The following is a 27,296-nucleotide window of genomic DNA, read 5'->3' as shown; positions in this document are numbered from 1 at the left end:
GTTGTTTTCAGAGGATGAGAGGGAGATTTGGAATCAAGCCACCACCATTGTTCAAACCAAGATGTCCCCTGTTGGCCTGATTCAAAGAAGTTTTTCAACTTTTATTAATGATTTCCAATTTGCTGATTCATGAATTTTTTTTTTTTTTTTTTTTTTTTTTTTACTAATTTGTGACATTTTTACTAAGGAGATATTTTCTTCCATGATTTGACAATGTAACTTTATGAGAGAGACTTGAGAAGAAAACTCTGCCCTAAATCAAGAATGTTAATTATAATAGTAATTAAAGTATTAGTTTTTTATTTTCAAGTTTTTTTAATAAGCCAGTTGGCCATCAAAATCAACATTTTTTACAATAAGATTCTATTCACTTTTTTATATAATAAAATATTTCTGTATAAATTTTTTCCTGGTGAAAAATTATTACAACACTTCATATATGAACAAAGTTAGTTCCTCTCCAATGAATTTATTTTACGTAATACATTGTTATTAAAGATTGACTCCCTATCTTTTACAGATAAGAATTAAAAGAATCAAACAGGGAAGTATTCATATTTTGAGACTCTAAGAAGAGGTAGCAATATTTAATATGGAACAAAAACCTGGTGAATCAAATAATGAAGATCATTTATCAAGTGGTGGCATCACATCCAATGGAGGTATGTGCTCTTTATAAAACAAAATGGAAAAAAATTAGAATTAAGCAGTCTTCCTAATATTCATTCAAGCTGCTGTTTTTTACTATGTTTTGGTTTCAACTATGCAGGGTGCAGACCTTGGCCATGAATGTTTACCATGTTGTTTATAATTTTACTTTTTGAGGAAGAAACTGTTTAGTCTTTTAAAAATAACCTACCTCTTTTGTCTTAAACATATGTTTGCATTACTTTTTTGGCTTAAAAATTGTTTCCATGTTGAGGCACTTCAATACATCCCATGTTTCCCTAAGCACCTTCTCTTCTATCGTCTGCTCTAAGCCAGAATTCTATATCATTCTGACGTCTTTTCCCTTATCCACCCCACACCCAAGCAGGAACTAAGTCCCGCTCCTTCTATTCTTTTGAATCCATTTTCCCCCTCCATTCCCGTCACTACCATCCTATTTCAGGGCCCCATCAGGCCCCCACTGAAATTATTTCAATCAGAAGATAGCAGTCAGGAAAACAGAAACAGGTGGACCTTCATCCAGGGACTTGGTAAGCGGGATGTTGAAAAAGCTGAGAAGCCTAACGGGATGAGACCACCCAGAGATTAGCAATGGCAGGAAGTTGCTACCTGTCTTAGGGGTAGAAGGATCCTGAAAAAAGGAATTGTTGTCAGAGCATAGAAGCAGGAGCTAGAACCACAGAGGGCTGCCTGCAGAGAGCGGAAGCCACCACTGTCAGAAGCCCACATGCAGTGGGTGGTGGGGAGCAATACCTTACCTTCTCCCCTCCTCCTGCCCCGTGCTCTTTCCGCCAGCACCTCCCATGGTGAACCTAACCAGGAAACGAGTTGGGAAGGGAGCCTGGGCAAAGTAGTTCACACAACACAGAGCAGAATAGGGGAAGGACAGAATGGATTTTCTGATTGTCAGGAAAATGACCTGCACAGTTCTGACTGCTTTCTCTGTCTTGTCTCTCTCTCTCTCTCTCTCTCTCATCTAAAAGAATGCATCCAGAATTTATTCTCAGTTACAGGCATATCTTATTTTATTGCACTTTGTAGATATTGCTTTTTTTTTTTTTAACAAATTGAAGTTTTATGGAAATCCTGCCTCAAACAAGTCTATCGACCCCATCAGTAGGTTCAGATGATGGTCAGCATTTTTATCAATAAAGTATTTTTAAATTAAGGTATGAACATTGATTTTTTTTTACACATAATGCTATTACACACTTAGTAGATGACAGTATAGTGTAAATATAATTTTTATATGTGCTGGGGAATCAAAAAAATTCATGCGAGTCATTTTATTGCAATATTTCCTTTATTGTGGTGGTCTGGAACCAAACCTGCAACATCAATGAGGTCTGCCTGTACTGGTCTGTTGTCTTACTGATCTGCTTAAAAACCTTTATTTTAGCACCCTTGTTTTGTAAAAACTTCTGCTGCTTAGGATGCTCCTGCCATCCTAAGACATCATTGTCACCTCTACCATACTATACCCATCACCACTACCCACTTCCACTAACACACCTCATCTCGCTGTATCCCTCAAACTCAGCATGGGCACTTAGCTCATGGTTATCTCTCCCTCTTCAGGCACATCGTCATCCTGTAATACCATTGTCCTCATGGATCACCCATTTCAGATCTTAGACTCACAGTTTCTTGACCTTTTAGTTCTTATCATTTTGACCTTTACTCTAGCCACCCACTTTCCTATGTTGGCTTGGATTTTATTACCAAGAACTATTGGACTTCTATCCTGCCTCCTTCTTATTTTCTAGTGCTCTCATTTCTTATTCCTCCCATGCCTGTTTTTCCTGCCTCATGAAGGTAGTAGTTCTCAACCATGGCCCCACGTCAAAATCACTTTTTGACATTTTTAAACATTTAAGTGGCTTAGATCCATACCTGGAGATTCTGATTCAGTAGGTCTGGAATGGAGCTCAGGCACCACTGTTCATTTTTTCAAACTCCCCCGGGGACCCTGATTTACAACAAAGGTTGAGAACTACTGTTTAGATTCTGCCTTTCTCTGCTAAATTACCAACCTCTTCTTATCTTCACTTTCTCTTGTATCATTCATTATTCCAGCCAATCACTTGCCAGTATCCTCAACTTCCTTTTTCTCTTCTGTTGCACTCTTACAGGAAAACCCAGTTCTGTTCAGGCAGACTGTCTTCTCTGTTTTTGTACTGGGGTGATAGAAGAGTCTGCTAGAGAAAATACACAAACATGGATTTTCCACCAATTTACCACTTCAGAGTCATAGTCTCCCATCTCATCTGGGTCCCTGATGCTGCTGAGGAATCTTCCTCATGATCTTAGTCAGTTCTCTCTCCATTTTTCCACAATACTTATTTCAAAATTATACTGTTCTCAAGTCCTTAACCCACCTACCTCCTTTCTTACTTTCCTAATTGCCAGAGAAAATAAAGCTGTTAGGCTCCTACTCTCTTACCTTCTCACATCCTGCCCCTAAGATCCACTATTTTTCACCATCCATGCCTCTTTCCTTCATAGCTCAATGGAGGAGGCAGCTTCTTGATTTGCTATCTAGGCTTTAATTTGCTATCTAGGCTTTATTTCCCATTCCTGCTATCGCCACCTTGGCCTCAGGTATTTGGCTCCAGAATCTCTACAACATCTTTGGCCCCTCTCACTCTGATATCTTTAGTCTCTTCCTCTATTTGCATTTATCCATCAATATAAACATGTTAAATCTCTCCGAACCTAACAACACTAATGAGTAAATATAACAAAACAAAAATAAAAATTTTTCCTCCACCTATGCCTTTCTCATTTTCTCTTTCCTTCATAGCTGTGCCTTCTGAAAGACAAGACTGTACTCAATGTCTTCATAATTCACCAGGCATATACTCTTCAAACTACTGCCTTCTGATTTTTGAACCCAATATTCCAATGAAATCACCCTGGCTAATGTGACTAGATTTTTCCCTTTTTAGCTAAATCCAGTGAACTGTTTCCTTCCAACATTTTATTCTGAATTTTTCCAAAATGGTAGAAAATTTGAAAAAAATAGTGCATCAAATAACTTACATACTATTTGTTTGGATGTACCAGTTGTCAACATTTTATCATATTTGCTTTAGCTCTATACCTATAATTTATATTTTGCTGAAGCTGAAGGTATCATGATTCTTGCCTCAAAACCTGAACAAATATCTCCTTAGACTAAGGTTGATTTCCTATATTCCCACATTGTTGTATCTAAGTCACAAATTATTTACATTTATCTCCCAAGAAGGCTCTTTTTACTCTCAAAAATACATTTACTCTCTCCCAAGAAGGCTCCTAATAGTCTGATCCCATTACAGCATCAGCCTAAAGACCAGAATCAGTTTATCTAAATGAGATTCAGGTATGGATGAAACTCTTACTTGTAATTCCTTAAATATAGTTTCATGAGTAGAGTTCCACTTAACATAAAACCCTGTGATACCCAACATTCAGTCGTAGGCAGGCAGAGGCTAACCACTATCCACAATCCTATTCAAAAAGGTGAAAACAGGAAGTACGTATGTCCATGGCAATTCTGAAATCCAGCTGGGCAGCACAGGATGACCATTCCCTAATTAGGCCTCAGGCCTGGGAATTATTCTCCATGGTTCTTGGCTCCAGCCTCTGGACTCTTGGGTCTGACTGTGAGTCCTTCCTTTTGTATAAGGTAGCATATATTTTCAGCTGAGCAGTTTTCTCAGGCTGCTTATGGAAAGGCCTCTTTTCATCTCACACTGTCTCTGTCCCTCAGTCCAAGCCAGTGGTGCGTCTTGAATATAATTTTCTAAAATCTCTGGGTCTTCTGTGAATCTTCCTGGGTTTCACTTCTTTTGTCTTTCCTTTAAATATTGGTATTTCCTCAGAGTACACATCTTGATTCTCCTCTCTATACATTTCCCCTAAGCGATGCCATTGATTCCAAGAATTCACTGGAACTCTTAGGCTGAAAATTCCCAAATGCTGATGTCTGAAGCTAAACACTCCTGAACTGCAAGTCCCTGTACAGAATTTGTAAATCAAACATCATTACTTGGAGGTTGCTGAAGCCCAAAACTTTGCACATGTATTTCTCAAATCCATGCCTTTGTGTCTGTCTATCACCAGTGCCTCTGCTTTAGGGCACGCTCTTGACAGTTCTTGGCTGAATTATTGAAAGTCGTCTCCTACTTGGATTCTCCACCTTCAGATTTATCCCCATCAAATGCATTCTCCACACCAAAGCCAGAGAGCTTTTTCAAAACACAAACCTATTTATATTAATTCCCTACTTTCAAATCCTTTAATGAGTCCCCAGAGCTTTCAAGATGAAATCCAAACTCCTTGGCATGACCACAGCGCCCTTCATGAACTGTCCTGCATCTTCATTCTTACATCTGGCCACTACTTTCCTTTCACCCAGAATATGCCATCCTATCTCAAGCCTCCTCGCCAATAATTACTGTGCTCCCACTACCTGGAATATTTACCTTTCCTCTTCTCCTGCCCTCCAGATGAGTTAATTCTTATTCATAGATACTTCAAGCTAATTCAGCTCAAGTATCCCTTGATCACTATCAAGTATAATTCCCTCCTCCTTAATCTGCCCCTCCTGTTTTCGTTATGAGACCTTCACTTGTCTATTTGCCCCATGAGACTTTGAGCTCCTTCTTGGCTCAAGAAAGAAATCACCTTGGATAATGTTTGCCACAAAATTATTTTATTAATAAGTTAATTCTTAAGTTAATTAATTAATGTTTTAATATTTAGGTTCTTCAAGTCCATTTTTTATGTCATCTGTTCGTGGTACAATAATTGAAAACACATCTTCAACTGGGACTTTTACACAAATTCCTTTTTTCCCTAAATATGAAGTAGAAGTTGATTCTCACAGGAAAGTTATTCCTTACCCTGGAAAAGAACACATTGAACGTGTTTTGGAAGAATATTCACATCAAGTCAAAGATTTGCAGAAAAGACTAAATGAAGTGAGTTGCATTCTTTTCTTTCCATACCTGGTGCCATTTTGGAAAGACAGTGAGGCACAATTCCTTGGAATAGAACCCAAACTTCCTGGAAGAAAACCTAAACAATGGGTTTATTGATTAAACTTGTTACTTTGGCCTATGCCTTCTATTTCAGTATTAAAAATTGAGCTGACGAAAAGTCTACATACCTATTTTCTTTTGTTAATTTGTCATAATGCTTTGCTTGAATGGTATAATTTTTTCCAGTTTTATTAAGATATAATTGACATTACAGCATTGTATAAGGTGTACAGCACAATGATCTGACTTATGTATATCACAAAATGATTACTATAGTAAATTGATCATCTCAGGTAGGTACAAAGGAAAAAGAATAATTTTTTTCCCTTGTGATGAGAACTGTTAGGATTTATTCTCTCAACTTTCGTATGTACCATATAGCAGTGTTAGCTATAGTCATCATGTTGTATGTTACATTGCTAGCTCTTATTTACCTTATAACTTGAAGTTCGTACCTTTTGATCACTTTCCTCCAATTCCCCTTCTCCCCACTGCCTGTCTCTGGTAACCACAAATCTGATCTCTTTTTATATGAGTTCGTTTTTTTTGTTTTCTTAGATTCCACATATAAGTGAGATGATATGGTATTTGTGCTTCTCTGTCTGACTTATTTCACTTAGCATAATGCTCTCAAGGTCCATCCACGTCGCCACAAATGGCAGGATTTCCTCCTTTTGATGACCAAATAATAATATATATGGCAACTTCTTTATCTATTCAATCCATCACAGTCAGGTTGTTTCCATGATTTTAGCTATTGTGAATAATGCTGCTCTGAACATGGGAGTGCAGATACCTCTTTGATATAGTGTTTTTATTTCTTTTGGATATATACCCAGATGTGGAATTACTGGATCATATGGCAGCAATTTTTAATTTTTTAAATTAAATTACTTTTAATTTTTTGAGGAACCTCCATACTGTTTCTCCTAGTGCCTGTACCAGTTTACAATCCCACCAACAGTGCACAAGGGTTCTCTTTTCTTCCTACCCTGGAGAGGGTTCCAGCAGGCTCTGAGATGTGTGTTAAACTGGATGCCTACCCCCCAGGCCAATACTTTAATATAAGCAGGTAAGCCTCCTTCATTTTAAGTGTGGGCACCATGGGCTGCCTCTGAGCTGGGACCTGGCGTGGGTGAGTTTGAGCATACCAGCCCTTTAAGTGACGTTTCTCAGAGGGTCCCAGGACTTGAGCGTCATTGGTTTTGAAAGTTAGATGTTTTGGGGACATGTCTCTCAAGTTCATGTCTTAAGAGTAGGGATGCCCAATGTGGAGTTTGAACCCATCACTCCCCAGGGAGAAGCTCTGGGTTTTGAGTTCCCTCCTGGGTGTGTGACACTGTACCGGGGGTGGGGTTTATGGCCAGACTGTGTCCCAGCCTCTTCTACCCACTTCGATGTGATTTTCTTCTCATTTGCACAATGTTAGTCTTCACTCAGTCAGCCTTTAGGTTTTTCTAAAACAGGAAATTGTTCCAAATGTAGCTGTAGACTCAGTGTGTTCCTGAGAGGAGGTGAGTTCAGTATGTCGCCATCTTGAATGGGAACCTGTACTCTCTTGTCTTTTTGATGATAACTATTCTAATGGTTATCTGAGGTGATATCTCATTGTGGTTTTGATTTGCTTTTCCCTAATGATTAGTATGTCGAGCATCTTTTCATGTACCTATTTGCCTTCTGTATGTCTTCTTTGGAAAAATGTCTATTCAGGTACTTTGCCCAATTTTTTATCGGATTACCTGTTTTTTTTTTGCTTTTGAATTGTATGAGTTCTTTGTATATATTTTACATTAACCCCTTATCAGATAAGGGGTTATCTGATAACCCCATGTTATCAAGGGTTGATAATGTGCAAATATTTTTTCCCGTTCCATGGGTTGTCTTTTCATTTTGTTGATCATTTCTTTTGCTGTGCTCATGGTGTAATTTTAATGAAACTTGAATATCTCAAAATGTTATAATAAATGATATTCATTTATAATTATAATTAATAATTGGTTTAGGCCTGATGTTCTGCTATCATGATACCTGGTTTTTCTTTACAAAGCGGTGGTAGGGGGGTAGGTTTTTAGATGTACGAGTGTACACATGATAGTTAACTAGTGTATAGAAGTTATTTCTAAAAACTTCAAGTGGACCCTATGGAGAATCAAGCTGCTTTTAGTCAGCTTTACAATTGCATGTTGGGTCCCAGTAGTCTGAAAGTCAAACTTACCATCTTCTATAAAGGCATTTGTGATCTAAGCTCTCCCTGTACGTTGTAGACTCTTGGGGTTTCTGTTCCCCATATGTGCCCTCCATTCTGGCAATATCAAACTACTTGCTCTTCCTTGGATGTACCATACTATTCTAGCCTTATTCATTTGCCCAGGTCATTTCCTCTCTTCTACCTTGACTGCCTGGCAAATTCTTATTATCCATCAAGAGTCAGCTCAATCATTCTAGACAGTAGTAGATATATTTTCCTTTAGACAGTTACTGCCTTTTGTGCACATGTCTGTTGTAGTATTTAGTACATTTTATTGTATTCATTAGCACGTTGTTCTACCTCATCAGTCTGTTTGAGCACTTTTAGAAAAAAAAAAAACATACAACTTTACTAAGTGCTGAAAAAAGAAATCCTGTTCCTACTTCAGAGCTGTAATATCAAATTTTTCTGCAATACAAATTTTTGGAAGTGTTCTTCCATTATTGCATTATCTATCTTTGTTTCTTTGGACCTTTATTTCTGGTGTTTGCTTATTTGTTTAATTTTGGTCTCTTTCTTATTTTATAATCTTTCTTCAAATGCTCAGTGGTTCTGGCTTTTTGTTCATACTCAAGGATGGACAATAAAAAAAACCTGATGGCAAGAACTTGAGCACTTCACTCTGGAATGATTAGATGGGTATCAACTGTTACGTGGGAGATCCCTCAGAGCCTGATTTTAGAGATCTTTGTGGGTTTCATTGTAGTAGAACACTTTGATTTTTGGGTGGTGGTTGTCTGCTGTCCAGTATTTTAAGTATGATGGATTGGGGGTTGACTTTTCCATACAAAATTTCAACCAATTCTCCTGTTCTCAGGAATAAAACTTATTTATTTCTATCTCTGTCTTGAGCCAGAAGTAAGATTTGTTTTAGAAACAAACCACACAAAAAATGTTTTGGTTGTGAAGTAGAGAATGGATTGAAAGGGGGCAAGCTTGAAACAGTGAGACTAGTTACTGTATTCCAGTAATCTAGGTGAGAAATGATTAATTAGGCCTGAACAATGGTGAAGAAGGAAGGAAGTACACGTAAAAATAAATTAATGATATACAGTTTTTGGAAATGATTTTCTATAAGGCAATATATTCTTCTAATGAAGACTAATTTGCATGACATTTTTATTTTTTCAGAGCAATGAATTGCATGAGAAGCAAAAGTTTTACTTAAGGCAGTCAGTCATTGATTTGCAAACAAAACTTCAAGAGATGCAAATGGAGAGAGATGCCATGGCTGACATCAGGTTGGGATTTGTTACCTGAAATTATTTTAAAGTTTTATTCTTTGTAGTATAAAACTACTTGTGTGAATATGAGTTTTATCAATACATTTTTTTCTCTTTAATTTGTTTCATAGACGAAGGGAGAGTCAGTCCCAGGAGGATTTAAGAAGTCAGCTTCAAAATACAGTTCATGAACTGGAAGCTGCCAAATGTCTTAAGGAGGACATGCTGAAAGATAGCAACTCACAGATAGAGCAGCTAAGAAAAATGATGCTTAGTCATGAGGGAGTGCTTCAAGAAATCCGATCAATCCTAGTTGACTTTGAAGAAGCCTCAGGCAAGAAAATATGTGAACACGAAAGCATGTCTACTGTCCACTTCCGCAACATGGGCACAGCTATTAGTAAAATCCTAAGAGAATTAGACACAGAGATTTCTTATCTTAAAGGGAGGATATTTCCAGTAAGTGGTGAGAACACTACTTCAATTTTATATTAAAATTGATTAAGACAATAGTATTAGGTGTATAATTTTTAAATTTTTTAAAGTTCTCATTTTTGTTCTCTAAAATAACAGAAATTATTTCCACAATGATCTCTCTTAATAAAGGGAACTAATTTGATTGGCCTGTATAGCTTCGTGAGAGAATAGAGACAAAGTAAAAATGTGACTGGCATTAGGGTTCTTGGGTTTCCCAAGATAGAAATCAAGAGGAAATCTCAGAAAAATTTCCAGACAAAGTTTATTCAGCTTATGCTTGAGCACAAGGGAGGCAGCACAGAGGAAAGGAAGGTCCTCTGAACTGCTCAGCGGGTAGCTCTGCTTGGCTGCCTCTATAAGCTGGGGACAAAGTGGGTTTGTACGAAATGGCAGGCTTTTTGATAGTGGTGGGCTTCTTGAAAGTGGCGAGCTTTTTGAAAAAGGTGGTTTTACCAGCTACATTGCTTGGTGACTATGTTGGCGCCTGTGCTGTGGGAACAAGATGGCGGACTGCTCATTATTGCCACCCCAAAAGGTTGTGTAGCTGTCAAACCTTGATCAGTTGCACATGTGGAACAGTGGTTTTGACATCCGCTAGGGAGTAAGTGGTTAGAAGGGAGATAATAATCAGCTAGTTTTTCACTGTTGTGTGGGGAGTGAAGGGGGCGTGGCATTCTTGTGGTCAGCGTATCTGCATCCCTCCTGTGTATTGGGCATTCCTTTGGCCCTGGACCCAAGTCCCTGTGCTGTCTTTAAAAATCTAATAAAGAACAGTGATAGCGTGTATCTGATTTAAGTATTCTGTTCGCATCTTTCTAAAGCCTTCCTTCAGTTGGAAAATCTCTAAATTTTCCAAGCTTTGGATTTACTAGTTCCTAAATCCACATGTCTTTTTTATAACCAGGTAGAGGATCAGCTTGAAGCCCTGAAATCTGAATCACAGAACAAAATAGAACTACTTCTTCAACAACATCAAGATAGGTAAATCTCTGACTGAGGTATAGGAAAATCACAGAAACTGTACCACAAGTCTCCAATCTCTCATTAGCAATTCCAAAATCTAAAAAGCTCTGAAACACAGTTTGTTTGTTTGTCTCCCCATAGGTTTGTGGCAAAGTCTTAAAGGAAAAACTTATGACACTGGTTAAAACAATAGGAAAGACTTTATTCAAAACTATTGAAACAGGAGTTTGCTTAGAGAGCGATCAGGCTCAATTCCCAGTAAAACAAGGACAAGCCGGGATACATAGCAAGGAGTAGGGTGAGGGGGGATTGGATGGAAAATGACAAGGGAAACATCAAAGGTGGGAGGATTCTCACCGAACTGACTTAAGGTTCTTCCAAAGCCTCGGCTGCTTACGAAGGGGTTAGAGGAGGAGTGCCAAGGTCAAGGCCTCGTTGAGAAGAGGGCTCAGAGGAGCCTGACCAAAGTTTGGCCAAGGATAGTGTCTTTGTCACTACTTGTTGGCAAAAACGCACCTGAGCTAATGGAAAGCTTTTTGTCGTCTTTATGATTTAGTGTGCATATTTTAAAACCTGTTGTTGCATTAGTAATATGTTTGGCTTACAGGACAATTCCCTACATCTCTCTAGGGGTGTCATATAATATATAGTACTTATAATTGATGAATTCCAAAACCTACCTGGTCCCCAAAGGATTTGGATAAAGGACTCTGGACCTAATTTAGACACTTGTCAAAAAAGAGGAGCATATTCAAAACCAAAACTAAATGCTAAATTTGAGTGTTGAAAATCATTAAGTTTTAGAATAATTTGTAGCCAGGTAAAAATCTTCTCTATCAAATAGCAATCACCACATTTTTTTTTTCGTATAGGATTGAACAGTTAATAAGTGAACATGAAATTGAAATAACAGGACTTACTGAGAAAGCTAGCAGTGCTCGAAGCCAAGCCAATAGTATCCAAAGTCAACTGGAAATCATTCAGTATGTGTGTCCTGGGGGGTTGAAATTGATAGTCATTAATCTTCATTTCTTTTTATTGATTTCTGTTCTAAGATCTTTTTAAAATTGCTTAATAATTGATTTCACAAAAAAGTAAAGCTCTCCTAACATTCAAATAAATAGAAAAGATTACTTAACATATAGATAATATTATATGACCATATCAGAAGTATTCTTGCAAGTATTTGGGCCTCTTGAGATTGGATATTTTAAATATTGTTCATATTTCAACTGATAGGCTAAAACAGACACACACACACACTATATATATAAAATTATATATATAAATAATTTTATAATTTGAGCTTGTGTGTTGAAGCTTTTTATATGGACATTTTCAATCATAACGAAAATAGCATAATGAACTCAATATACATATTGCATAGCTTTAACAGCTAACATTTTTGAGCTGAAGATTTTAAGAAGCAATTTTGAAAAATAAAAGACTATTGACTTAATTAATGCCATGTAAAATAACAGGTGGAAATATCTGAAAGCTAGAGTACCCTTAGTGTCACACTTATTCTTAGTTTGCTATTTGCTTTTATTCCCCCTTTAACCCATTCTTAGAGAACAAGCAAGAAACCAAAATTCAATGTATATGCGTCAACTCAGTGAACTGGAATCTACTGTTTCTCAGCTACGTTCTGAATTGAGGGAAGCCAAAAGAATGTATGAAGACAAGGTGAGCTTAGATTTTGCTGCTCTGCTTCCAGAGGCTGCTATACACAGAATCAATTATACAGTTTTTAATACTTTATTTGAAAATGAGGAATCAAAGTAATCATTTCAAATTAAAATAAGATGGATGCCAAATAATTTTTATTTAAATTATTCACTCAAATTAATTCATTCTTAGAAAAAATTTTTTACATATTTTAAATTTCTAAAAAAATAAAGAATGAGGCCATTTAAATTATTTTTACAATGCTTAGCTTTAGCAAATACGTCAGTACCAACTGGTCTCCTACCACTCAACACTTTAGGGGCCTCCCTCCTCTCTTACGTCAACTCCTACTTATAGATCATTGTACAGCCAGCAAGCTGAATTAACTTTAAGATCAGTTTAAATAAAAAATAATTAGGAAGCTAAATCTTTATCTCTCATAATTCCTCTTAAAACCAGATATTAATGAATATTTTACATTCTGTTGGGTTTTTTGTTGTTGTTGTTGTTCTTTCACTTTCCATAGCTAAAGACAGCTGTTATCATTATCTTATCAACCATTTTTCTAGCTTAGGTTTTTGTTAGAGTTTCAAGCATTTATAAAACAATAGAGACCCTAAAAAATAAGCAAAGAGCTACCATTCAGAGGAGTGCATCTTCCTTTTTCCCCGTGGAAAGGATGACCAAATACCTGCCTGTTTGCTTGGGACAGACCAGTTTACACCTGCTATCCCAGTGTCCTGTTTTGTGAATGCCACTTTCATCTCCAAAGTGTCCCAGTTTGGAAGAGAAAATTCCATCTATAGTCATCCTACCTATAACAGAACCTACAGTTCCAACTATCACTTTTAGCAAATTTCTGTCACCATAGTTTATGGGGAAGAAATAGAGATAAGGAAGTTGCCAGAATTCCTTTATAAAATTACCCAACTCTACAGAGTAATAGTACAGAAAAAAGCTCCTTGTGGCAAGAGAAAATTTAATATTGCAGCCCTAATTTTTCTACCATTTGCCCTCGTTTGGGCAACCCCTCATTTAATTACCACTGTCACCCTTATGCTGGCCACAGGAGGGGGCTGTTTCTCCTGGGTGCACATTTCAAGCATGTAATGTAAGATCTGGACCTTAATTCCCTGTGGCATAGCTAAAATAAGGATGGAAAAGTTAGACATGATTTTACTAAAGTCTAAACAATTAAGAGTAACATGCAACTATATAATCTCATTATGAGATTTGGATCCTCTACAGCAGTGGCTTTCAAACATTTTGATTACTATCCACAGTAAGAAACAGTTTACCTTATGATCTAATATACACATACAACTGAAGCAAATTGCACAAAACAATATTTACCCCATTACATGTGCTGCTGGCTCTTTTCGGTTCTCTTCAGATGCTGATTTCATGTTCACTAAATTGATTTCCTGATTCACTAGTGGTTTGCAGTATGAATAACACCGCCCTACTAATCTCCTAGCTTCACTCTTAGCCTAAATCCTTGTGTCAAGGTCGACCATTTCAACTGCTGTTGCCTACAAGTAGCCTTAAGGAAACTTAGACTGCTTAAATCCTAAACCCAAGAAACAAAAGCCCAGAGAGAAACATTTATTCTTTTCTGCTTCTCTGAGGCCTGCTTTTTGGGTTCTAGTGTTGTTGTTTTTCTCAAGACGGGCTTTTCCCTTGAAGATTGATAGCAGGAATGTCCACCCCATTCTGGGCAGACCAAGCCTACACAAAAGGTCTTGATCTCACCCTGCAGGATGGTCATGATTTCAGCACAGCACAGGGTGAAAGGATGCTCTATTACCCGGTTCTAGTTCAGACAGGAACATTTGAAGAAGTGAGCAATGACAATCTGACAGCAAGAAATGAAATAGAAGATCTGTTGTGTTATAGTCCAATACAATAACTGATATCATCATTACTCAAAACATTTTGAAAAGATTAAATATTCACTGTTTATTGACAAATTAAACCTTTTGAAAAGCCATGAAGTACTAAATAACACTCAACTCACCTATTTGTCTTCCATAATTTGAAAGTGTTATAGCTTTCTATTGTAATGTTGCTTGGAAAAGATGATCCCTTCATAAGCTATCACCCATTGTTTGCTAATTTGCATATAGCAAATTAGCATGTGGTCTGATATATCACATCATACTGATCAACTTTAAATTTGGGCATGGGCAATTTTAACAAATACTGAAATATCCATCTAAACGATACAAAAATAGTTTTTGAGTTTTCATAAAATTTATCTCTTTGCCATTGTAGAAGCATGCACTTCAGATGAATGACTGCAGACTGTTATGAATGTTTTGAATTCATATAGATACACACATAATATTAGAATCATTGTCTGATTTTGCTCTAATGTAAACAGTGAATTTTGACAATCTTAAGCAGTCAACATTAATAGAAATAAGGGGGGCATATCTGATTAATTAATTTTAATCCAGATCACTGAGATTTTTAAGAGTATATTGAACCTAACCAACTTGGCGCCTAGTTGATGGCTAACTAGGCTCTCCTAATACCTTTAGTCAGGGAACACTGAAAGATGATTGTCCTGCCATGTTTTTATTGTAATGAATTGAATATGGAATCTAAAACATGCAGATTCTTCTGTTTAATTTCTTTCATTTGCATGTATCTTGACTTTACATTGCTAAAGTCTATTAAAACTTTAAAATCTATTTTATCTTCCACTGTTCAGTGCATATGTTAGTATATACTGTCCAAATAACAACATGGATAAAAGCATCAAAGAAAATAACACATAAAAGCTGTGATTCGAAGTGAGATTTGTGGGAAAAGAAACATAAGGGTGTGTTGATATTACACATCAACGTATTTTATAATAGGTAGCATTAGTATTTCCTCCTGAGGAGAGATTCCTTCAGAAAAAAAAAGTATTATTTTTAAAAAGCTGATGACATGACAGGTCTGAACAAAGCTTTTCCAACTATAATGCATAAATTAAGAGAAAACTCATTTAGGTGGGCAGTATTTCTCTTCAGAGTAACAAAAGTATTTTCATATTGATGAAAACAGAAATTGTGTTTCAAAGAAAATTTTAGTCATAGCTTTTATAGCTTATAAAAGTGTTTTACTGTAACGCTTTTCTCTATTCTTCTCTTTCCATTTTAGGAGAACCTCCAGAATTCCCCTTTACGAATTTGGACCAGTAGAAGCTGTCACTATTGGCTCTGTAGATTTGGCTTTACTCTTAACTTTCGCTTTTTGACAACAAAAATATCTCATGATCTTGATTATAAGTTGATTTTTCCTACTTTGAAAGCATTTAGGGCTGAGTTGCATATCAAAAAATGAACATTTAGTAGCACTGGCCGGAGCTATATACTGTGCAGGAAGATTCTGTGCGAACCCCTTTGCATAGTTCTGCCAATGCACCTCAGGCTGACCTGCAACATCCCTTCTTATCCCACCTCTGTGTCTTTCTGAGCACAGAAAACAAAGGATGCAATTGGCTATGATTGGTAATATCTCTAAAATCACTGTAAGGTTACAATGAGATCCCGATACTACTTGTTCAGTGATCCAAAAGAAAAAGTAGATTTATAGATGGTGAAAGGGAAAACCAGTGCTGCTATTTAAAAAGAAAAGAAAAAGAAAAAAACCTTTAATATATCTCCGATGTCAGTATTTTATTCTGGACATTTTAAAAGGCTTATCTTTATAGTGTTTTTTACAGCTGTTTGTATCAGCTCAGCTGCTACTTCAATGGTTTTCCCTTTCACTCTCCATTTATCTTTTCGATTGATTGATTGATTGTTTTAAATATTTTTACTCTAAAAAGTGAAAGGTAAAAGCAGAGCTATAGCAGCTGAGTCAGTACTGACAACTACAAATCAAATGTTCCTGCAGGGGTCTCTGGAGGAACTTCTGTATCTGAAGCTTAGATGGAAAGATAAGACTTTTCTTTTTCTGTCTTTCTTTTTTAATTCTTTTTAAAAATTTTGGTCTCATCGATATTACCATCAAGTTTGATGTTATCAAATGGTCGTCCAGATATTTTTTACAAAATGAAAACAGACAAAATAGCAAAATAGCAAAAAAGCTCTTAATGCACGTATACAAATATTTTGCTTAACAATAGAAATGGTTTTATTCCAGGCTAGCAATAGAAAATGTTTTACTTACATGAGTAACTTTTCTAATAGAAAGTGTTCTTGTTAAAATTTATAGCTCAAAATATGATTTCTTTGATCATATTTTGTTTCCAAAGACAGGTGGAAAATAAAGAATTTCAGCTTTGTTAATACTGTTCTCATGCAAAAAAGTATTAGAAACAGTATTGAAAGGAATTCAAACTATCATTGAGAATACTCTTCAAATTATAGATGAAAAAAATTGAGACCCAAAGAAGTTATATGGCAGAACCTGGATTAGAACCTAAGGTGTTTGACCTTTAGCCTGATTATATTGCCTCTCTGATCACATTTATTTACCCAAAGTACAAGTTTGTGGGGTTTTTCCCTAAGTATTCCTAATGTCTTTACTATGTATGCTGACTTAGTCTTTCCCAATAATAATAGAGCTGAAAAGATTATATTAACCGATATAATTCATTTATTTTCCTTAGGAAGCTACTTGTGCTACAAAGGTTGAGTTGTTGTGAGTTTTTTTTCTGTATATGCTCCTTAAGGAGTAAAAGAGTGAAAGTACGTCTTTGTAGGATTACTAGAATCTATAAACACATTTCTATTGATAACCTAATGTTTTATGTGTGTCTAATTATTTTTTATGTATATCTAATTCGTATGAAATACTTTTTTATATATATCATACAAAGTAAAAACAAAGTCACTTTTAAAATATATCTGATGTAAATATTAAAATTTATGTTTGGATCCTTATGGCTGTGATACTTCTCTAAAGATAAATGTGAAACTGTTTGATAGTCCTATATTAGTCATATATGTATATGTAGATAGAGATATATAACTTCTATGTTTTCATACTCACTTATAAAAGAGATACTTGCATATATGTGTGTATAGAATGATTAATTAGTACGTGTAGAATTAATAAGTGAAGATCTTAAATGAGCCTAGTTCAGGTAAAAATAGTCATCGTGAAGAAGTCTTGCTCATACGCTCTCTATGAAGATTTAATCACAACTCATCCAAACCAATTAATAAATTTTATTCTTGACATAGAAGTTTTGGAAGCCTGTTGAATAAATGCCTCAGAAGTAAAAAGGAATATGTAGCATTACGTATTCATGCAGACATGAAAGATTTCTTATTATTGGAAAGTAGATGATGAAATAGTGTTGTAGGTATCACATTGAAGATCAGATATCATTACATAACACTAAGTATCACCATGTTCTCATTAGTTTAACATCTCAATATCTAAATTATGAATTTGTGTAGTTTAGCAAAAATCTAAACCCAGAATCTCCATCGTCTGAGATCTTAACCTCTTAGCCTACACTGCACCTACAGGTTAAGAGCTATAGGAATGCTATTAACAGAGGTGGGCCTTCTGGCATATGTCATAGACACGCACAGATCAAACAGCTGCCCTATCTGTGAGAGAAAAACACACCTATAAAAATCCTTTAAAATCTTTAAAAATCCTTTAAACAGTTAAAGAAAACGAGGATTGGAATATATAATATGTATATAAATATGTTTATATATTTAATACACATAAAGTCACTCATCCTTTCAAAATAGTAACTATATAATAATAACAGTAACTGAAAACTTGTTATTACCATTTTTTTATATTCAAAGGCTTTTATTATTGAAACTCTGATATTCAGAAACAAAAATACCTCATCTAAGTATAATACACTTCATTTATACAGGCTCTGCAGAATGTATTTATGCCATATCAAGCTCCCTTAAATACCAAATTATAGAACACATATTCAAAGAAGATAAATCTTGAATAGTATAAAAATGAGAGAGCTGTATTACAGACAATACCTAAATTTTAACAGCACCAAAAATTTCATTTGGCTAATTTCATTTGGCTAAGTTCTACATAGATCTTAAGTTTAGAAAACTTTTCAGAACACATCACAATAAAGTTTTATTTCTGCTCCCCAAATAATAATATTTGTTTTCCAAAAACTGTATTTATTTTCTATTACCCACTGACATGGTGAGACTAATTTGTGCTTTCCTTTTAGATAGAAGAGCTGGAGAAGCAGTTAGTCCTTGCCAACTCGGAACTAACTGAAGCACGGACCGAACGTGATCAGTTCAGTGAGGAATCTGGAAATTTGGATGATCAACTTCAAAAGCTGTTGGTAAGATCATGCTCTAAAATCTAAATGACATTAATTCTGGGAAGTTTTTCACCAAAATATTTCACAAAACTAGTTTCACTTATAAAATTACAAATTTTCCAAAATATTTGTGCAATATACGTAATAGAATATCCTAGACATTACTCAAGTTTTGCATATAAAATATAACATTCTGGTTTTTTTTCTTAAGCAGAACTCTTATGGCTTAAGAAAAGTTAGGTGAAGCCAATAGTCTTTCAATTAGACACTGTATTATGCTAAATGGAAATAGTGTTAGTGTTCATTTCACAGCAAAAGAACATTGAAAACACATATAAATTAACTGTATAGAAAACCTGAATGGAAGGTTAGGTAAAAAAAAAATTATTGAAAGAAAGAAAATCGGATTCTGATAATCATGAACCACCCTCTGTCTTCTGTTAGAGGTGCTACAGGCTGAGATATTTAGGAAAAGGAAATATTTGGTACTTCTTTGTGTGATATTACTGGCATAGTAGAATAAATTTCTCAGCACCAGACCCCATTCTCGGGTATAGCGCCCTCTGCTCGTAGTTAGCGCCATCCTTCATAGGCTGACCAGAGGCTGGAGGAGGATGCTCTGAAGATAGAACTGGCAACTGCATGTGAGAAAAGCCAAACCTGGGGATAATCCTTCACTTCTTCCGCTTCCATTGCAAGTTTCCCGACGTCTCATCTAATTTGAAACTGTTGGAGGTTAAATGTCTGAAAGATCCTCAAACCTACCCCCTCCTTTTCACCCTTACCACCACTACCCCATTCGTCCAAGCCCCTCCTTATACCTGGAGCACAGCAACGTCTCCTTACCAGGGCCCCTCACTCCAGTTTCTCCCCTCTTCAGTCTAACCGGTAAGTGCTGCCATATTTATCTTTCTAAAATATAGTTCTGTGTGTTTCACTCTTTGACTCAAAATTTACTTTCCCCATAGTCCGACTCCCTAACTTTCAAAAGTATTCATGATTCGGCCCCAGCTTACCTTTCCAATCCTTTCTCTACACATACCCAGCACTCCAAGCAAACCACAGGCCCCGTCCTAGTCCCTTCTTCCTAATCTCTGCATCTCCAAGCTATTCTCGGGGTCCAACTCAAATACCTTCCTGAAGCATTTTGATCTCCTTAGTGATTTCTCTCTGCTATTCCTTAGCTCTGTTTCTTTATGAAAAAACACTTCCAGTTATTTGAGTCTGTGTCCTGTCTCTCTCTTTGGGTAAGCCCTTTGAAGCTCTGTCTTTATTTCTCCTACTCTATCGAGTTTTTGCTAACAATAAACACTCACTACAGTAGGTATTATTTTTCAGTGACTAAAGAGGGAGGTAAATCTCTTCACAACCCAACTGCTGCTCTAATCCCAGTACCAGCCACTAGTTTGCATCTCTGAAGCAGAAAACCAAACTACTCTTGCTATTCTTTGAACCTTTTCAGTGTGTCTTTATTATAGGAGCACACTTGATGTGAAACATAATGCCTTTGTTAGACAATTCAAAACTTAAAAAAGCATGACTTTAAAAATCTACTGTATTTCCCTTTTCATTCTATATTCTTTGGGGTCCAGACCATTGCGATTTACTTATAATGCTAGAAATTACAAGTAATCAAAATATTAACTTGTTTTTCTAGGCAACAATTGTTCTTAGTCAAGCCATTAAAAAGGAATCACATTCCAAAATCAAAGCCTTCTCAAATCACATAAAAATTCCAAAGATGATATAAGGAAAATAAAGTTATATTTTAATTATTTAATCCTAGGGGGTAACCATACCTCACTTCTTATAGGCTGATCTACACAAAAGAGAGAAGGAGCTGAGTCTGGAGAAGGAGCAGAACAAGCGTTTGTGGGACCGGGACACTGGCAACAGCATCACCATTGACCACCTGCGGCGGGAGCTGGACGATAGGAACATGGAGGTGCAGCGCCTGGAAGCCCTCCTCAAGGCCATGAAGAGCGAATGTCAAGGCCAGATGGAGCGACAGGTCAGCCAGGACACACGGCAGCTTCTCCACGTGGCCGCTCGAGGGGAGATGTGTTTTATATCTTATTGGTAGAACTTATTTTTTTTTAAAAAACATGCATGGGCCTAAAATAGCTCTGAAGTAGAGGTATAGGGTTTATGAGCAAGTTATAAAACACATTATTTATTTCTGCATCTCATGTTGGTACATTGTTAAGTAGTGAAACTTCCATCCAATAGCCTTTTCATTTTCACCTAGAAATTGGTAACCTAATAATTGCTTATTTCAGAAAAGCATCAAACCATAGGGAGGTCTGAGGGAACAGCAGGGTTGAAGGTTTCCAAGAGGTGTTTCTTTGGTTTTGGTTTTGGTTTTCTCCCACATGGGTTCAGACTGACCTAGGCACAGGATGGACGCACTCCATCCATCTCAGTGTACCAGTCGTGAAATGTGGAATGCTCTGTTACTAGCAGTGTGCCGTTAGCACTAGAAGGATTGATTCCCTTGCCGCTTATTGCCGCAGAGACATAGAAAGCATCCCACAAAAGAATAAGCATCCCAAATGTGAAAGCAAACTAAAGGGACCAGCCAGTCTTGGCTTAGACCCAGGCAAAGCCATTTTCCTATTCTCTGGCCCAACCTGGGAAGGAAGGAAGATAGAAGGAGTGATTACAAGTTAGAATGTTACTCTCTTCCTAACAAGGACCAGTGTATGTTGGATAAAAGCCATTTTTCACTTTTCCCTCAGATGTAGAATTAAGGAGCAGATTGGAGGGAAATAGAGAGAAAGGGCAATTATCTTTCATCCTACCACACTTCCCCCTGTTGCCAGTGTTATCCTAATTTAAACTGGTACAGAAAACAGCCTCAGAGGAATCTTCCTAAGATCCCCATGCTAGAAAACCGTTTGGAGGGGCATTATTATTTAGTAAGTCCCCTCCACCTTGGTCTAATTAACACATGTCGATCTATCATCTATTACATAGAGTTCTGACAGCAAAACTATTTGAGTTAGTGAAAGTAGATATTATCCAATCAATGATGGTATGTTTTTGAGCTAACGTGTTACATCTCTTGAGGTATCTGCCCAAATCCATCAGATTCTTTCTTCTTTAACAAGCAGATGGCAGCAATTCAGGGAAAGAACGAAAGCCTAGAAAAAGTGTCCTCCTTGACTGCTCAGCTTGAATCTACCAAGGAGATGCTCCGCAAAGTAGTGGAAGAGTTGACAGCCAAGAAAATGACCCTAGAGAGCTCAGAGAGGACTGTGTCGGACCTGACAGCTTCCCTTCAGGAAAAAGAGAGAGCCATCGAGGCCACCAATGCAGAGATCACAAAGCTCCGCTCCCGGGTGGACTTGAAATTGCAGGAACTGCAGCATTTGAAAAACGAAGGGGATCACCTCAGAAACATGCAGACAGAATGTGAGGCCCTCAAGCTTCAGATGGCTGAGAAGGACAAGGTGATCGAGATCTTGCGACAACAGATTGAAAATATGACGCAGTTGGTGGGCCAGCATGGACGAACTGCTGGCGCTATGCAAGTAGAAAAAGCTCAACTTGAGAAAGAGATTAATGACAGGAGACTGGAACTGCAGGAATTTAAGGTCTGTAGTGTGTGTTTTTTGTTTTTTGTGTTTCTTTGGTGGTTTAGTTTCTAAAATATCTTTTCCCCATTAATAAGTATGACCTAATTTACTGAAAAGGGGTTTTGTAAGGAGGCTCTGTGGACACTCTGAAATTGTTTTAAAGTATTTATGTCTATGTGCATATTATATTTTTGTGAGAAAGCGTCCATACTTTTATTAGATTCCAAAAGGAGTGGCCCAACAATGGTTTATAACTCTATTGCTACAAAAGAGAAAAAAAATCAGAAAACCTACAGCTGCTTTATAAAGCCTTTCCTGACCTCGTAGCTTGGAGCATGTTCTCCCTCTTCAGACAGACCTAAAGTTGAACTCCATCGCTCACCACTGAATAACTGAAAGACCCTGGACTGTTTGTTGAATCTTGGCTTCTATACCTGTAAAACAACAACAACAACAAAAACACCAAAAAGCAAAATAAACAACAACAACAGAAACCCAACAACCTTACTTGCGGCTTAAATGAGAAATTAAATATCAAGGACTTAGCCTAGTTCCTGGCCTGTAGAAGATATTTACAAAATATTAGCTCCCTTCCCCCATTCCATTCTCAGTCTAAACCTTATCATGCTTTATTTGTACCTGCTATAAGCTGGATCACATTCTGTATTGCAGTGTGTATGTGTGTGTGTGTGTGTGTGTGTGTGCGTCTCCTCTGCCCTATAAGGCTGCAAACTTCTTCAAGCAGAGTACACATCTTACTCATTTTATGCCCCTACCCCCTGTCTTTGTGCCTTTCACCCAGTAGATGCTCAAAATTTAAAACTATCGAATGAATTTTTTTTTTTAAATTTGATTTCCTAAGTGTTATGTCACCTGTATCTCTGCCTTGGTAACTAATAGGAGATGAATCACATACAATTTAGTGTTTTTTTCCTTTCAGTGTTATTGAGATATAATTGACATAAAGCACTATATAAATTTAAAGTATACAACATAATGACTTCACTTACATATATTGTGCAATGATTACCACAATAAGTTTAGTTAATATCCATCATCTAATATAGACCGCCCCCCTCCAAAAACAGAAAAAAGGCAATGTTTTTTTCCTTGTGATAAAAACTTTTAGGATCTATTCTCTTGGTAACTTTCAAATATACCATACAGCAGTGTCAACTATAGTCATCATGCTGTATTTACATCCCTAGTACTTATTTATTTCAGAACTGGAAGTTTGTACCTTTAGACCATCTTCACCGGATTCCCCCTCCCCCCACCCCCTGCCTCTGATAACCACAAATCTCGTGAAAATGTTAGATGCCTGAGTTTTCTCATTCTAAAAATAGGGCCAACTATAGATTATTACCTGTCTTCTGGAGACACACAAGTTTATTGCATAAAGAACTACAATATTCTAGTGCTTAAGTTTTTACTTGATTATATCATAACAATATATTTTAATGGCCAAACTCACCATGAAAGAGACTTTTAAAGGCTTCCCAATGCCAATCCTTGCAATGAAAACTTTAGAATAGGTTTACAGAACATATTAGAGGAGAAAAGATGATTGTCCCACCTTGTTAAAGGAAAGAGATGGATTTCTAGTATTGTTAGGAATACAAATAAATGGAAGAATCCTATTGAGTCTCACACTTTATAATTTAAATCAACTTAATCTTCACAAAAACCTTACAAGGTGAGTATGTTATTATCCCATTGTGTAGATGAGGAAACTGAGAGCAGAGACAAATAACTTGCCTGAGAGCATCAGTACCTTGGGATTTGATCCTGAGCAGTGTATGAGTAAATATTACAGGCATACCTTGGAGATATTGTAGGCTCGGTTCCAGAACACTACAATAAAGCAAGTATCGCAGTGAAGCGAGTTGCTATCTTTTTGCTGGTGAAAGTTCTTGTCTTCAATTTATAAAGAAATGCAACTTCTGTGAAGTGCAATAACATGAGCTTTAATGCCACCCACGTCCACTTCCCTCCACAAAGCAGTGAGGAAGAAGGAGGGGAGTCCGAATGCTACAAGATAAGGTTTCTCTCACTTCCTTAGACTGGTTCCTGCACACACGGACAGCAGAAAAGCAGGGTGAGTTTTCTCCCATTAATGCAGGTCCTCAAAGCTGGATCCTTTCTTCCAAGGCTAAGAAAGGACTGAATGACCGTCAGCTGGTCCCATGAGGTGGGACAGGAGTAGCATATGCCCAATACATGCTGTGATGCCTCACACTCTCCCAGGGAAAGCCCTCCCCATTTCTCGTCCCATGAGGCCAGCTAGATCTAGAGTGGCAATTACCAAGAGCTGCTAGGCAAGTGGCATCGCATAGCCTTGGTTAGGGCCTTTACTGCCCACGCCCATCCCAGGTGGGTAGTGAGACAAGCCTACAGCTCTCCGCTGATCCTTTTTGAAACAGCTAAAAACTTGTCACATGTTTACATTTCAAATATTGCATTGGCCTATATATTTAAACTACTATTACATAGTCAAACTACTAGGACAGGCGTACCTCAGAGATATTGCAGGCTCAGTTCCAGATCACCGCAATAAAGCAAATTACTCAATAAAGTGAGTCGTCATCTTTATGCTGGTAGGGGGTATTGCCTTCAATTTGTAAAAAATGCAACATCTGTGAGGTACAATAAAGCAAAGTGCCATAAAATGTCTGTATTATATTTAAGGCCAACAGGCCTTAATTTGAGGGGACTATCTGATAACCAAAAGAGTCACATTGCTTTCAAATAGTATTTGCTTGGAAGAATCTAGGCTGGCTCCACTAGACAATGTAATATGAACCACACATGTAATTTTAAATTTTCTAGTAGACACGTTAAAAGAAACAGGAAATTAATAACATATTTTATTTAACTCAACATATCCCAAAATATGGTGATATTTTCATATTGCAATCAATATAACAACTGGGATATTTTACATTTTTTAAAGATATAAAGTCTTTTAAATCTGGTGTATTTTATTCTTTATAGCACATCTCCACTTAGATTGGCCACATTTCAGGTACTCAATAGTCACATGGCACACCTATATGCTGAACTGACATTTAAGGTTAAAAGCAAGGTAAAATATTCCTTTTGTTTTCCCACTTACTCTATTGATGCTTATAATAAAATACAAATTTAATATCCTGGGAAATAGTGAAAATACATTTACATATAGATGTAAATATATAGATATAGCTAGGATACTAAGACAATATCAATTATAACTATATAAGTACATATTTTTTATGTCTTTGTATTTATCCCTATATTTAGATTTTAAAAGATAAAAAAGATGCAAAGATACGAGAACTTGAGGCTAGAGTGAGTGACCTGGAGCTGGAAAAGGTGAAGCTGGTGAATGCAGGCTCTGAGCGGCTCCGTGCAGTAAAGGACATCAAACAAGAGAGAGATCAATTATTAAGTGAGGTGAAAGCTAGTAGGAATGAGTTAAACAGTCTTACAGGTATGTTACTTCAGTTCAAATTCTGCTAAAAAAACACACAACAGTGTTATCAGTGAAGTCCAATGTGGATATTAGAACTATTGCAAAAGAATGCCTCCTCATCCCACATTACAAATACGGGTTGACCACGCTGCCCCAGTGGAGAACTTCATCTGAAATACTGATACTTCTACTTAAAGAGCTTCCATACCTTGCACTTATTAACTATCGATTTTAGTCAGCCCTCAGAGTCCATGAAATTGTGTACTGAGTTTCCAAGAGAAGGGTGAGGGAAACCTTGAGTCCTTTGAGCCAAATGCCTTGATTAGAGGTTTAAGAACAAAGCAACATATGGAAACAGAGTTATGCAGATTTCTTGAAAGGAAAAACCCAAGGCCTTAAATTTAAAAATGAAATACTTCTTGTTCCCCATTAGCATGGTACAGATAACACCTGCTTCACACACACCCCACACCCACCACACAAACTCACCACACACACAAAAGTCAATGGTTCCTAAGCATTTACTATGGCCAGATAGTGAGACAGGCCCTAGAAACACAACAGTGAGACTCCTAGCTACTTGGGAGCCAGACTATATAGAAAGGGTTGTAGTTCAGTGAGTGAAGCCCAGTAGACATATATACTGGATGCAGATGTAGGCGAGAGTAGAGAATCAGCCTCTTACAGGAGGTGACATCTGTACTAGGTTTGAAGGAGGACAAGAATTTGGCAGGTGAAAAAGAGGTGGAAGGGCAATCCAGGCAGAGAAAATGTGGGCAAAACCATGAAGCCATGAAATAACATGTGACCTTAAAAGTGCTTGTTGGAGTAAAAGTGCAAAGGAATGAGGACTAAGAAATGAGGCGGGATAGGCAGAGACAATGTGGAGCCAGCAAAAGATACTAAGTAAGAGATTGTTGTTATCAACTTTACATTTTAGAAGGACAGTGTCAGCAGGTAAATAGAGAAAGGCAAAACTTAAAGGGACAGGCCACCCAATTAAAGAGGATTTTGCAGGGTCCCTGGGAAATATGATGAGAACTCGAACTAAGGAAGTGGAAGTGAGAATGAGAGGAAAAGGAACAATTCAGAATATTTTTGGAGATTGAATCAACAGTACTCAGTGATTTGGGGGTGGTTGTGTATAGGTTTCAGGTTTTAAGTTTGAAATACTGGAAGAACAATGATACCAGCAACTGAGAGAGGGAAACAGGAAGGAGGGCAGGTTGAAGGGCAGGAGGGTGAGTTACAGTCAGTATGAGACAATTGGCTTGGGTGGCACTAGGGCATCCACATGGAAATGTGGATAAACAGTCAGATCTCAGTAAAGAGGTATTGGCTGTTTGTTCCCTTTATATGTAAACCTACCTATCATATATAAATGTAAATAAGGAGATTGTGTGTGTATGTGTGTGTGTGTGTGTGTGTGCGCGCGCGCGCACGCATTCTTGTATACTAATAATGAATGTGTGCCAGGTATTTTGAGATAAAAAGTCAGAAAAGACACATGGCAGCCTCAGGTTACTTATCGTATCATAGAGATTCATCCACTACAGATGGTGGTTAAATCCATTGTAGTGAAAGCTATCATCCAAAAAGGCTTAAGATGAAATAGATATGAGCCAATTACACTGGCCAGAAAAAGCAATGAGTAACACATGACTACAGGAGGAGAGTCTATTCATGCAGATTAAAAAGAAAGATCCCTGCGAATGCGTATG

The 27,296-nt window shown here is 37.1% G+C and overlaps 1 protein-coding gene across 1 annotated transcript in view; it reads left to right on the top strand.

Moving 5' to 3' along the window:
• The window catches only part of CCDC158 (coiled-coil domain containing 158), a gene marked incomplete at its 3' end in the record, with an annotated part of 66,364 nt that overhangs the window by 12,021 nt on the left and 27,047 nt on the right, over positions 1 to 27,296 (top strand). Inside the window, exons 2-12 of the mRNA XM_081059778.1 lie at positions 521 to 662; positions 5,419 to 5,636; positions 9,076 to 9,185; positions 9,299 to 9,626; positions 10,549 to 10,625; positions 11,480 to 11,590; positions 12,179 to 12,293; positions 18,445 to 18,564; positions 20,357 to 20,554; positions 21,657 to 22,139; positions 25,404 to 25,593. Of these exons, the coding sequence (XP_080915904.1) occupies positions 593 to 662; positions 5,419 to 5,636; positions 9,076 to 9,185; positions 9,299 to 9,626; positions 10,549 to 10,625; positions 11,480 to 11,590; positions 12,179 to 12,293; positions 18,445 to 18,564; positions 20,357 to 20,554; positions 21,657 to 22,139; positions 25,404 to 25,593 (2,020 nt within the window). The 5' untranslated portion in view covers positions 521 to 592. The remainder of the gene's footprint in view (positions 1 to 520; positions 663 to 5,418; positions 5,637 to 9,075; positions 9,186 to 9,298; positions 9,627 to 10,548; positions 10,626 to 11,479; positions 11,591 to 12,178; positions 12,294 to 18,444; positions 18,565 to 20,356; positions 20,555 to 21,656; positions 22,140 to 25,403; positions 25,594 to 27,296) is intronic.

This window comes from Rhinolophus hipposideros, assembly GCF_964194185.1.
Source record: "Rhinolophus hipposideros genome assembly, chromosome: 1".
NCBI classification, from domain to species: Eukaryota; Metazoa; Chordata; class Mammalia; order Chiroptera; family Rhinolophidae; genus Rhinolophus; species Rhinolophus hipposideros.
The sequence above is the reverse complement of the archived record's forward strand: the minus strand, read 5'-3'. Positions and strand labels throughout refer to the sequence as shown.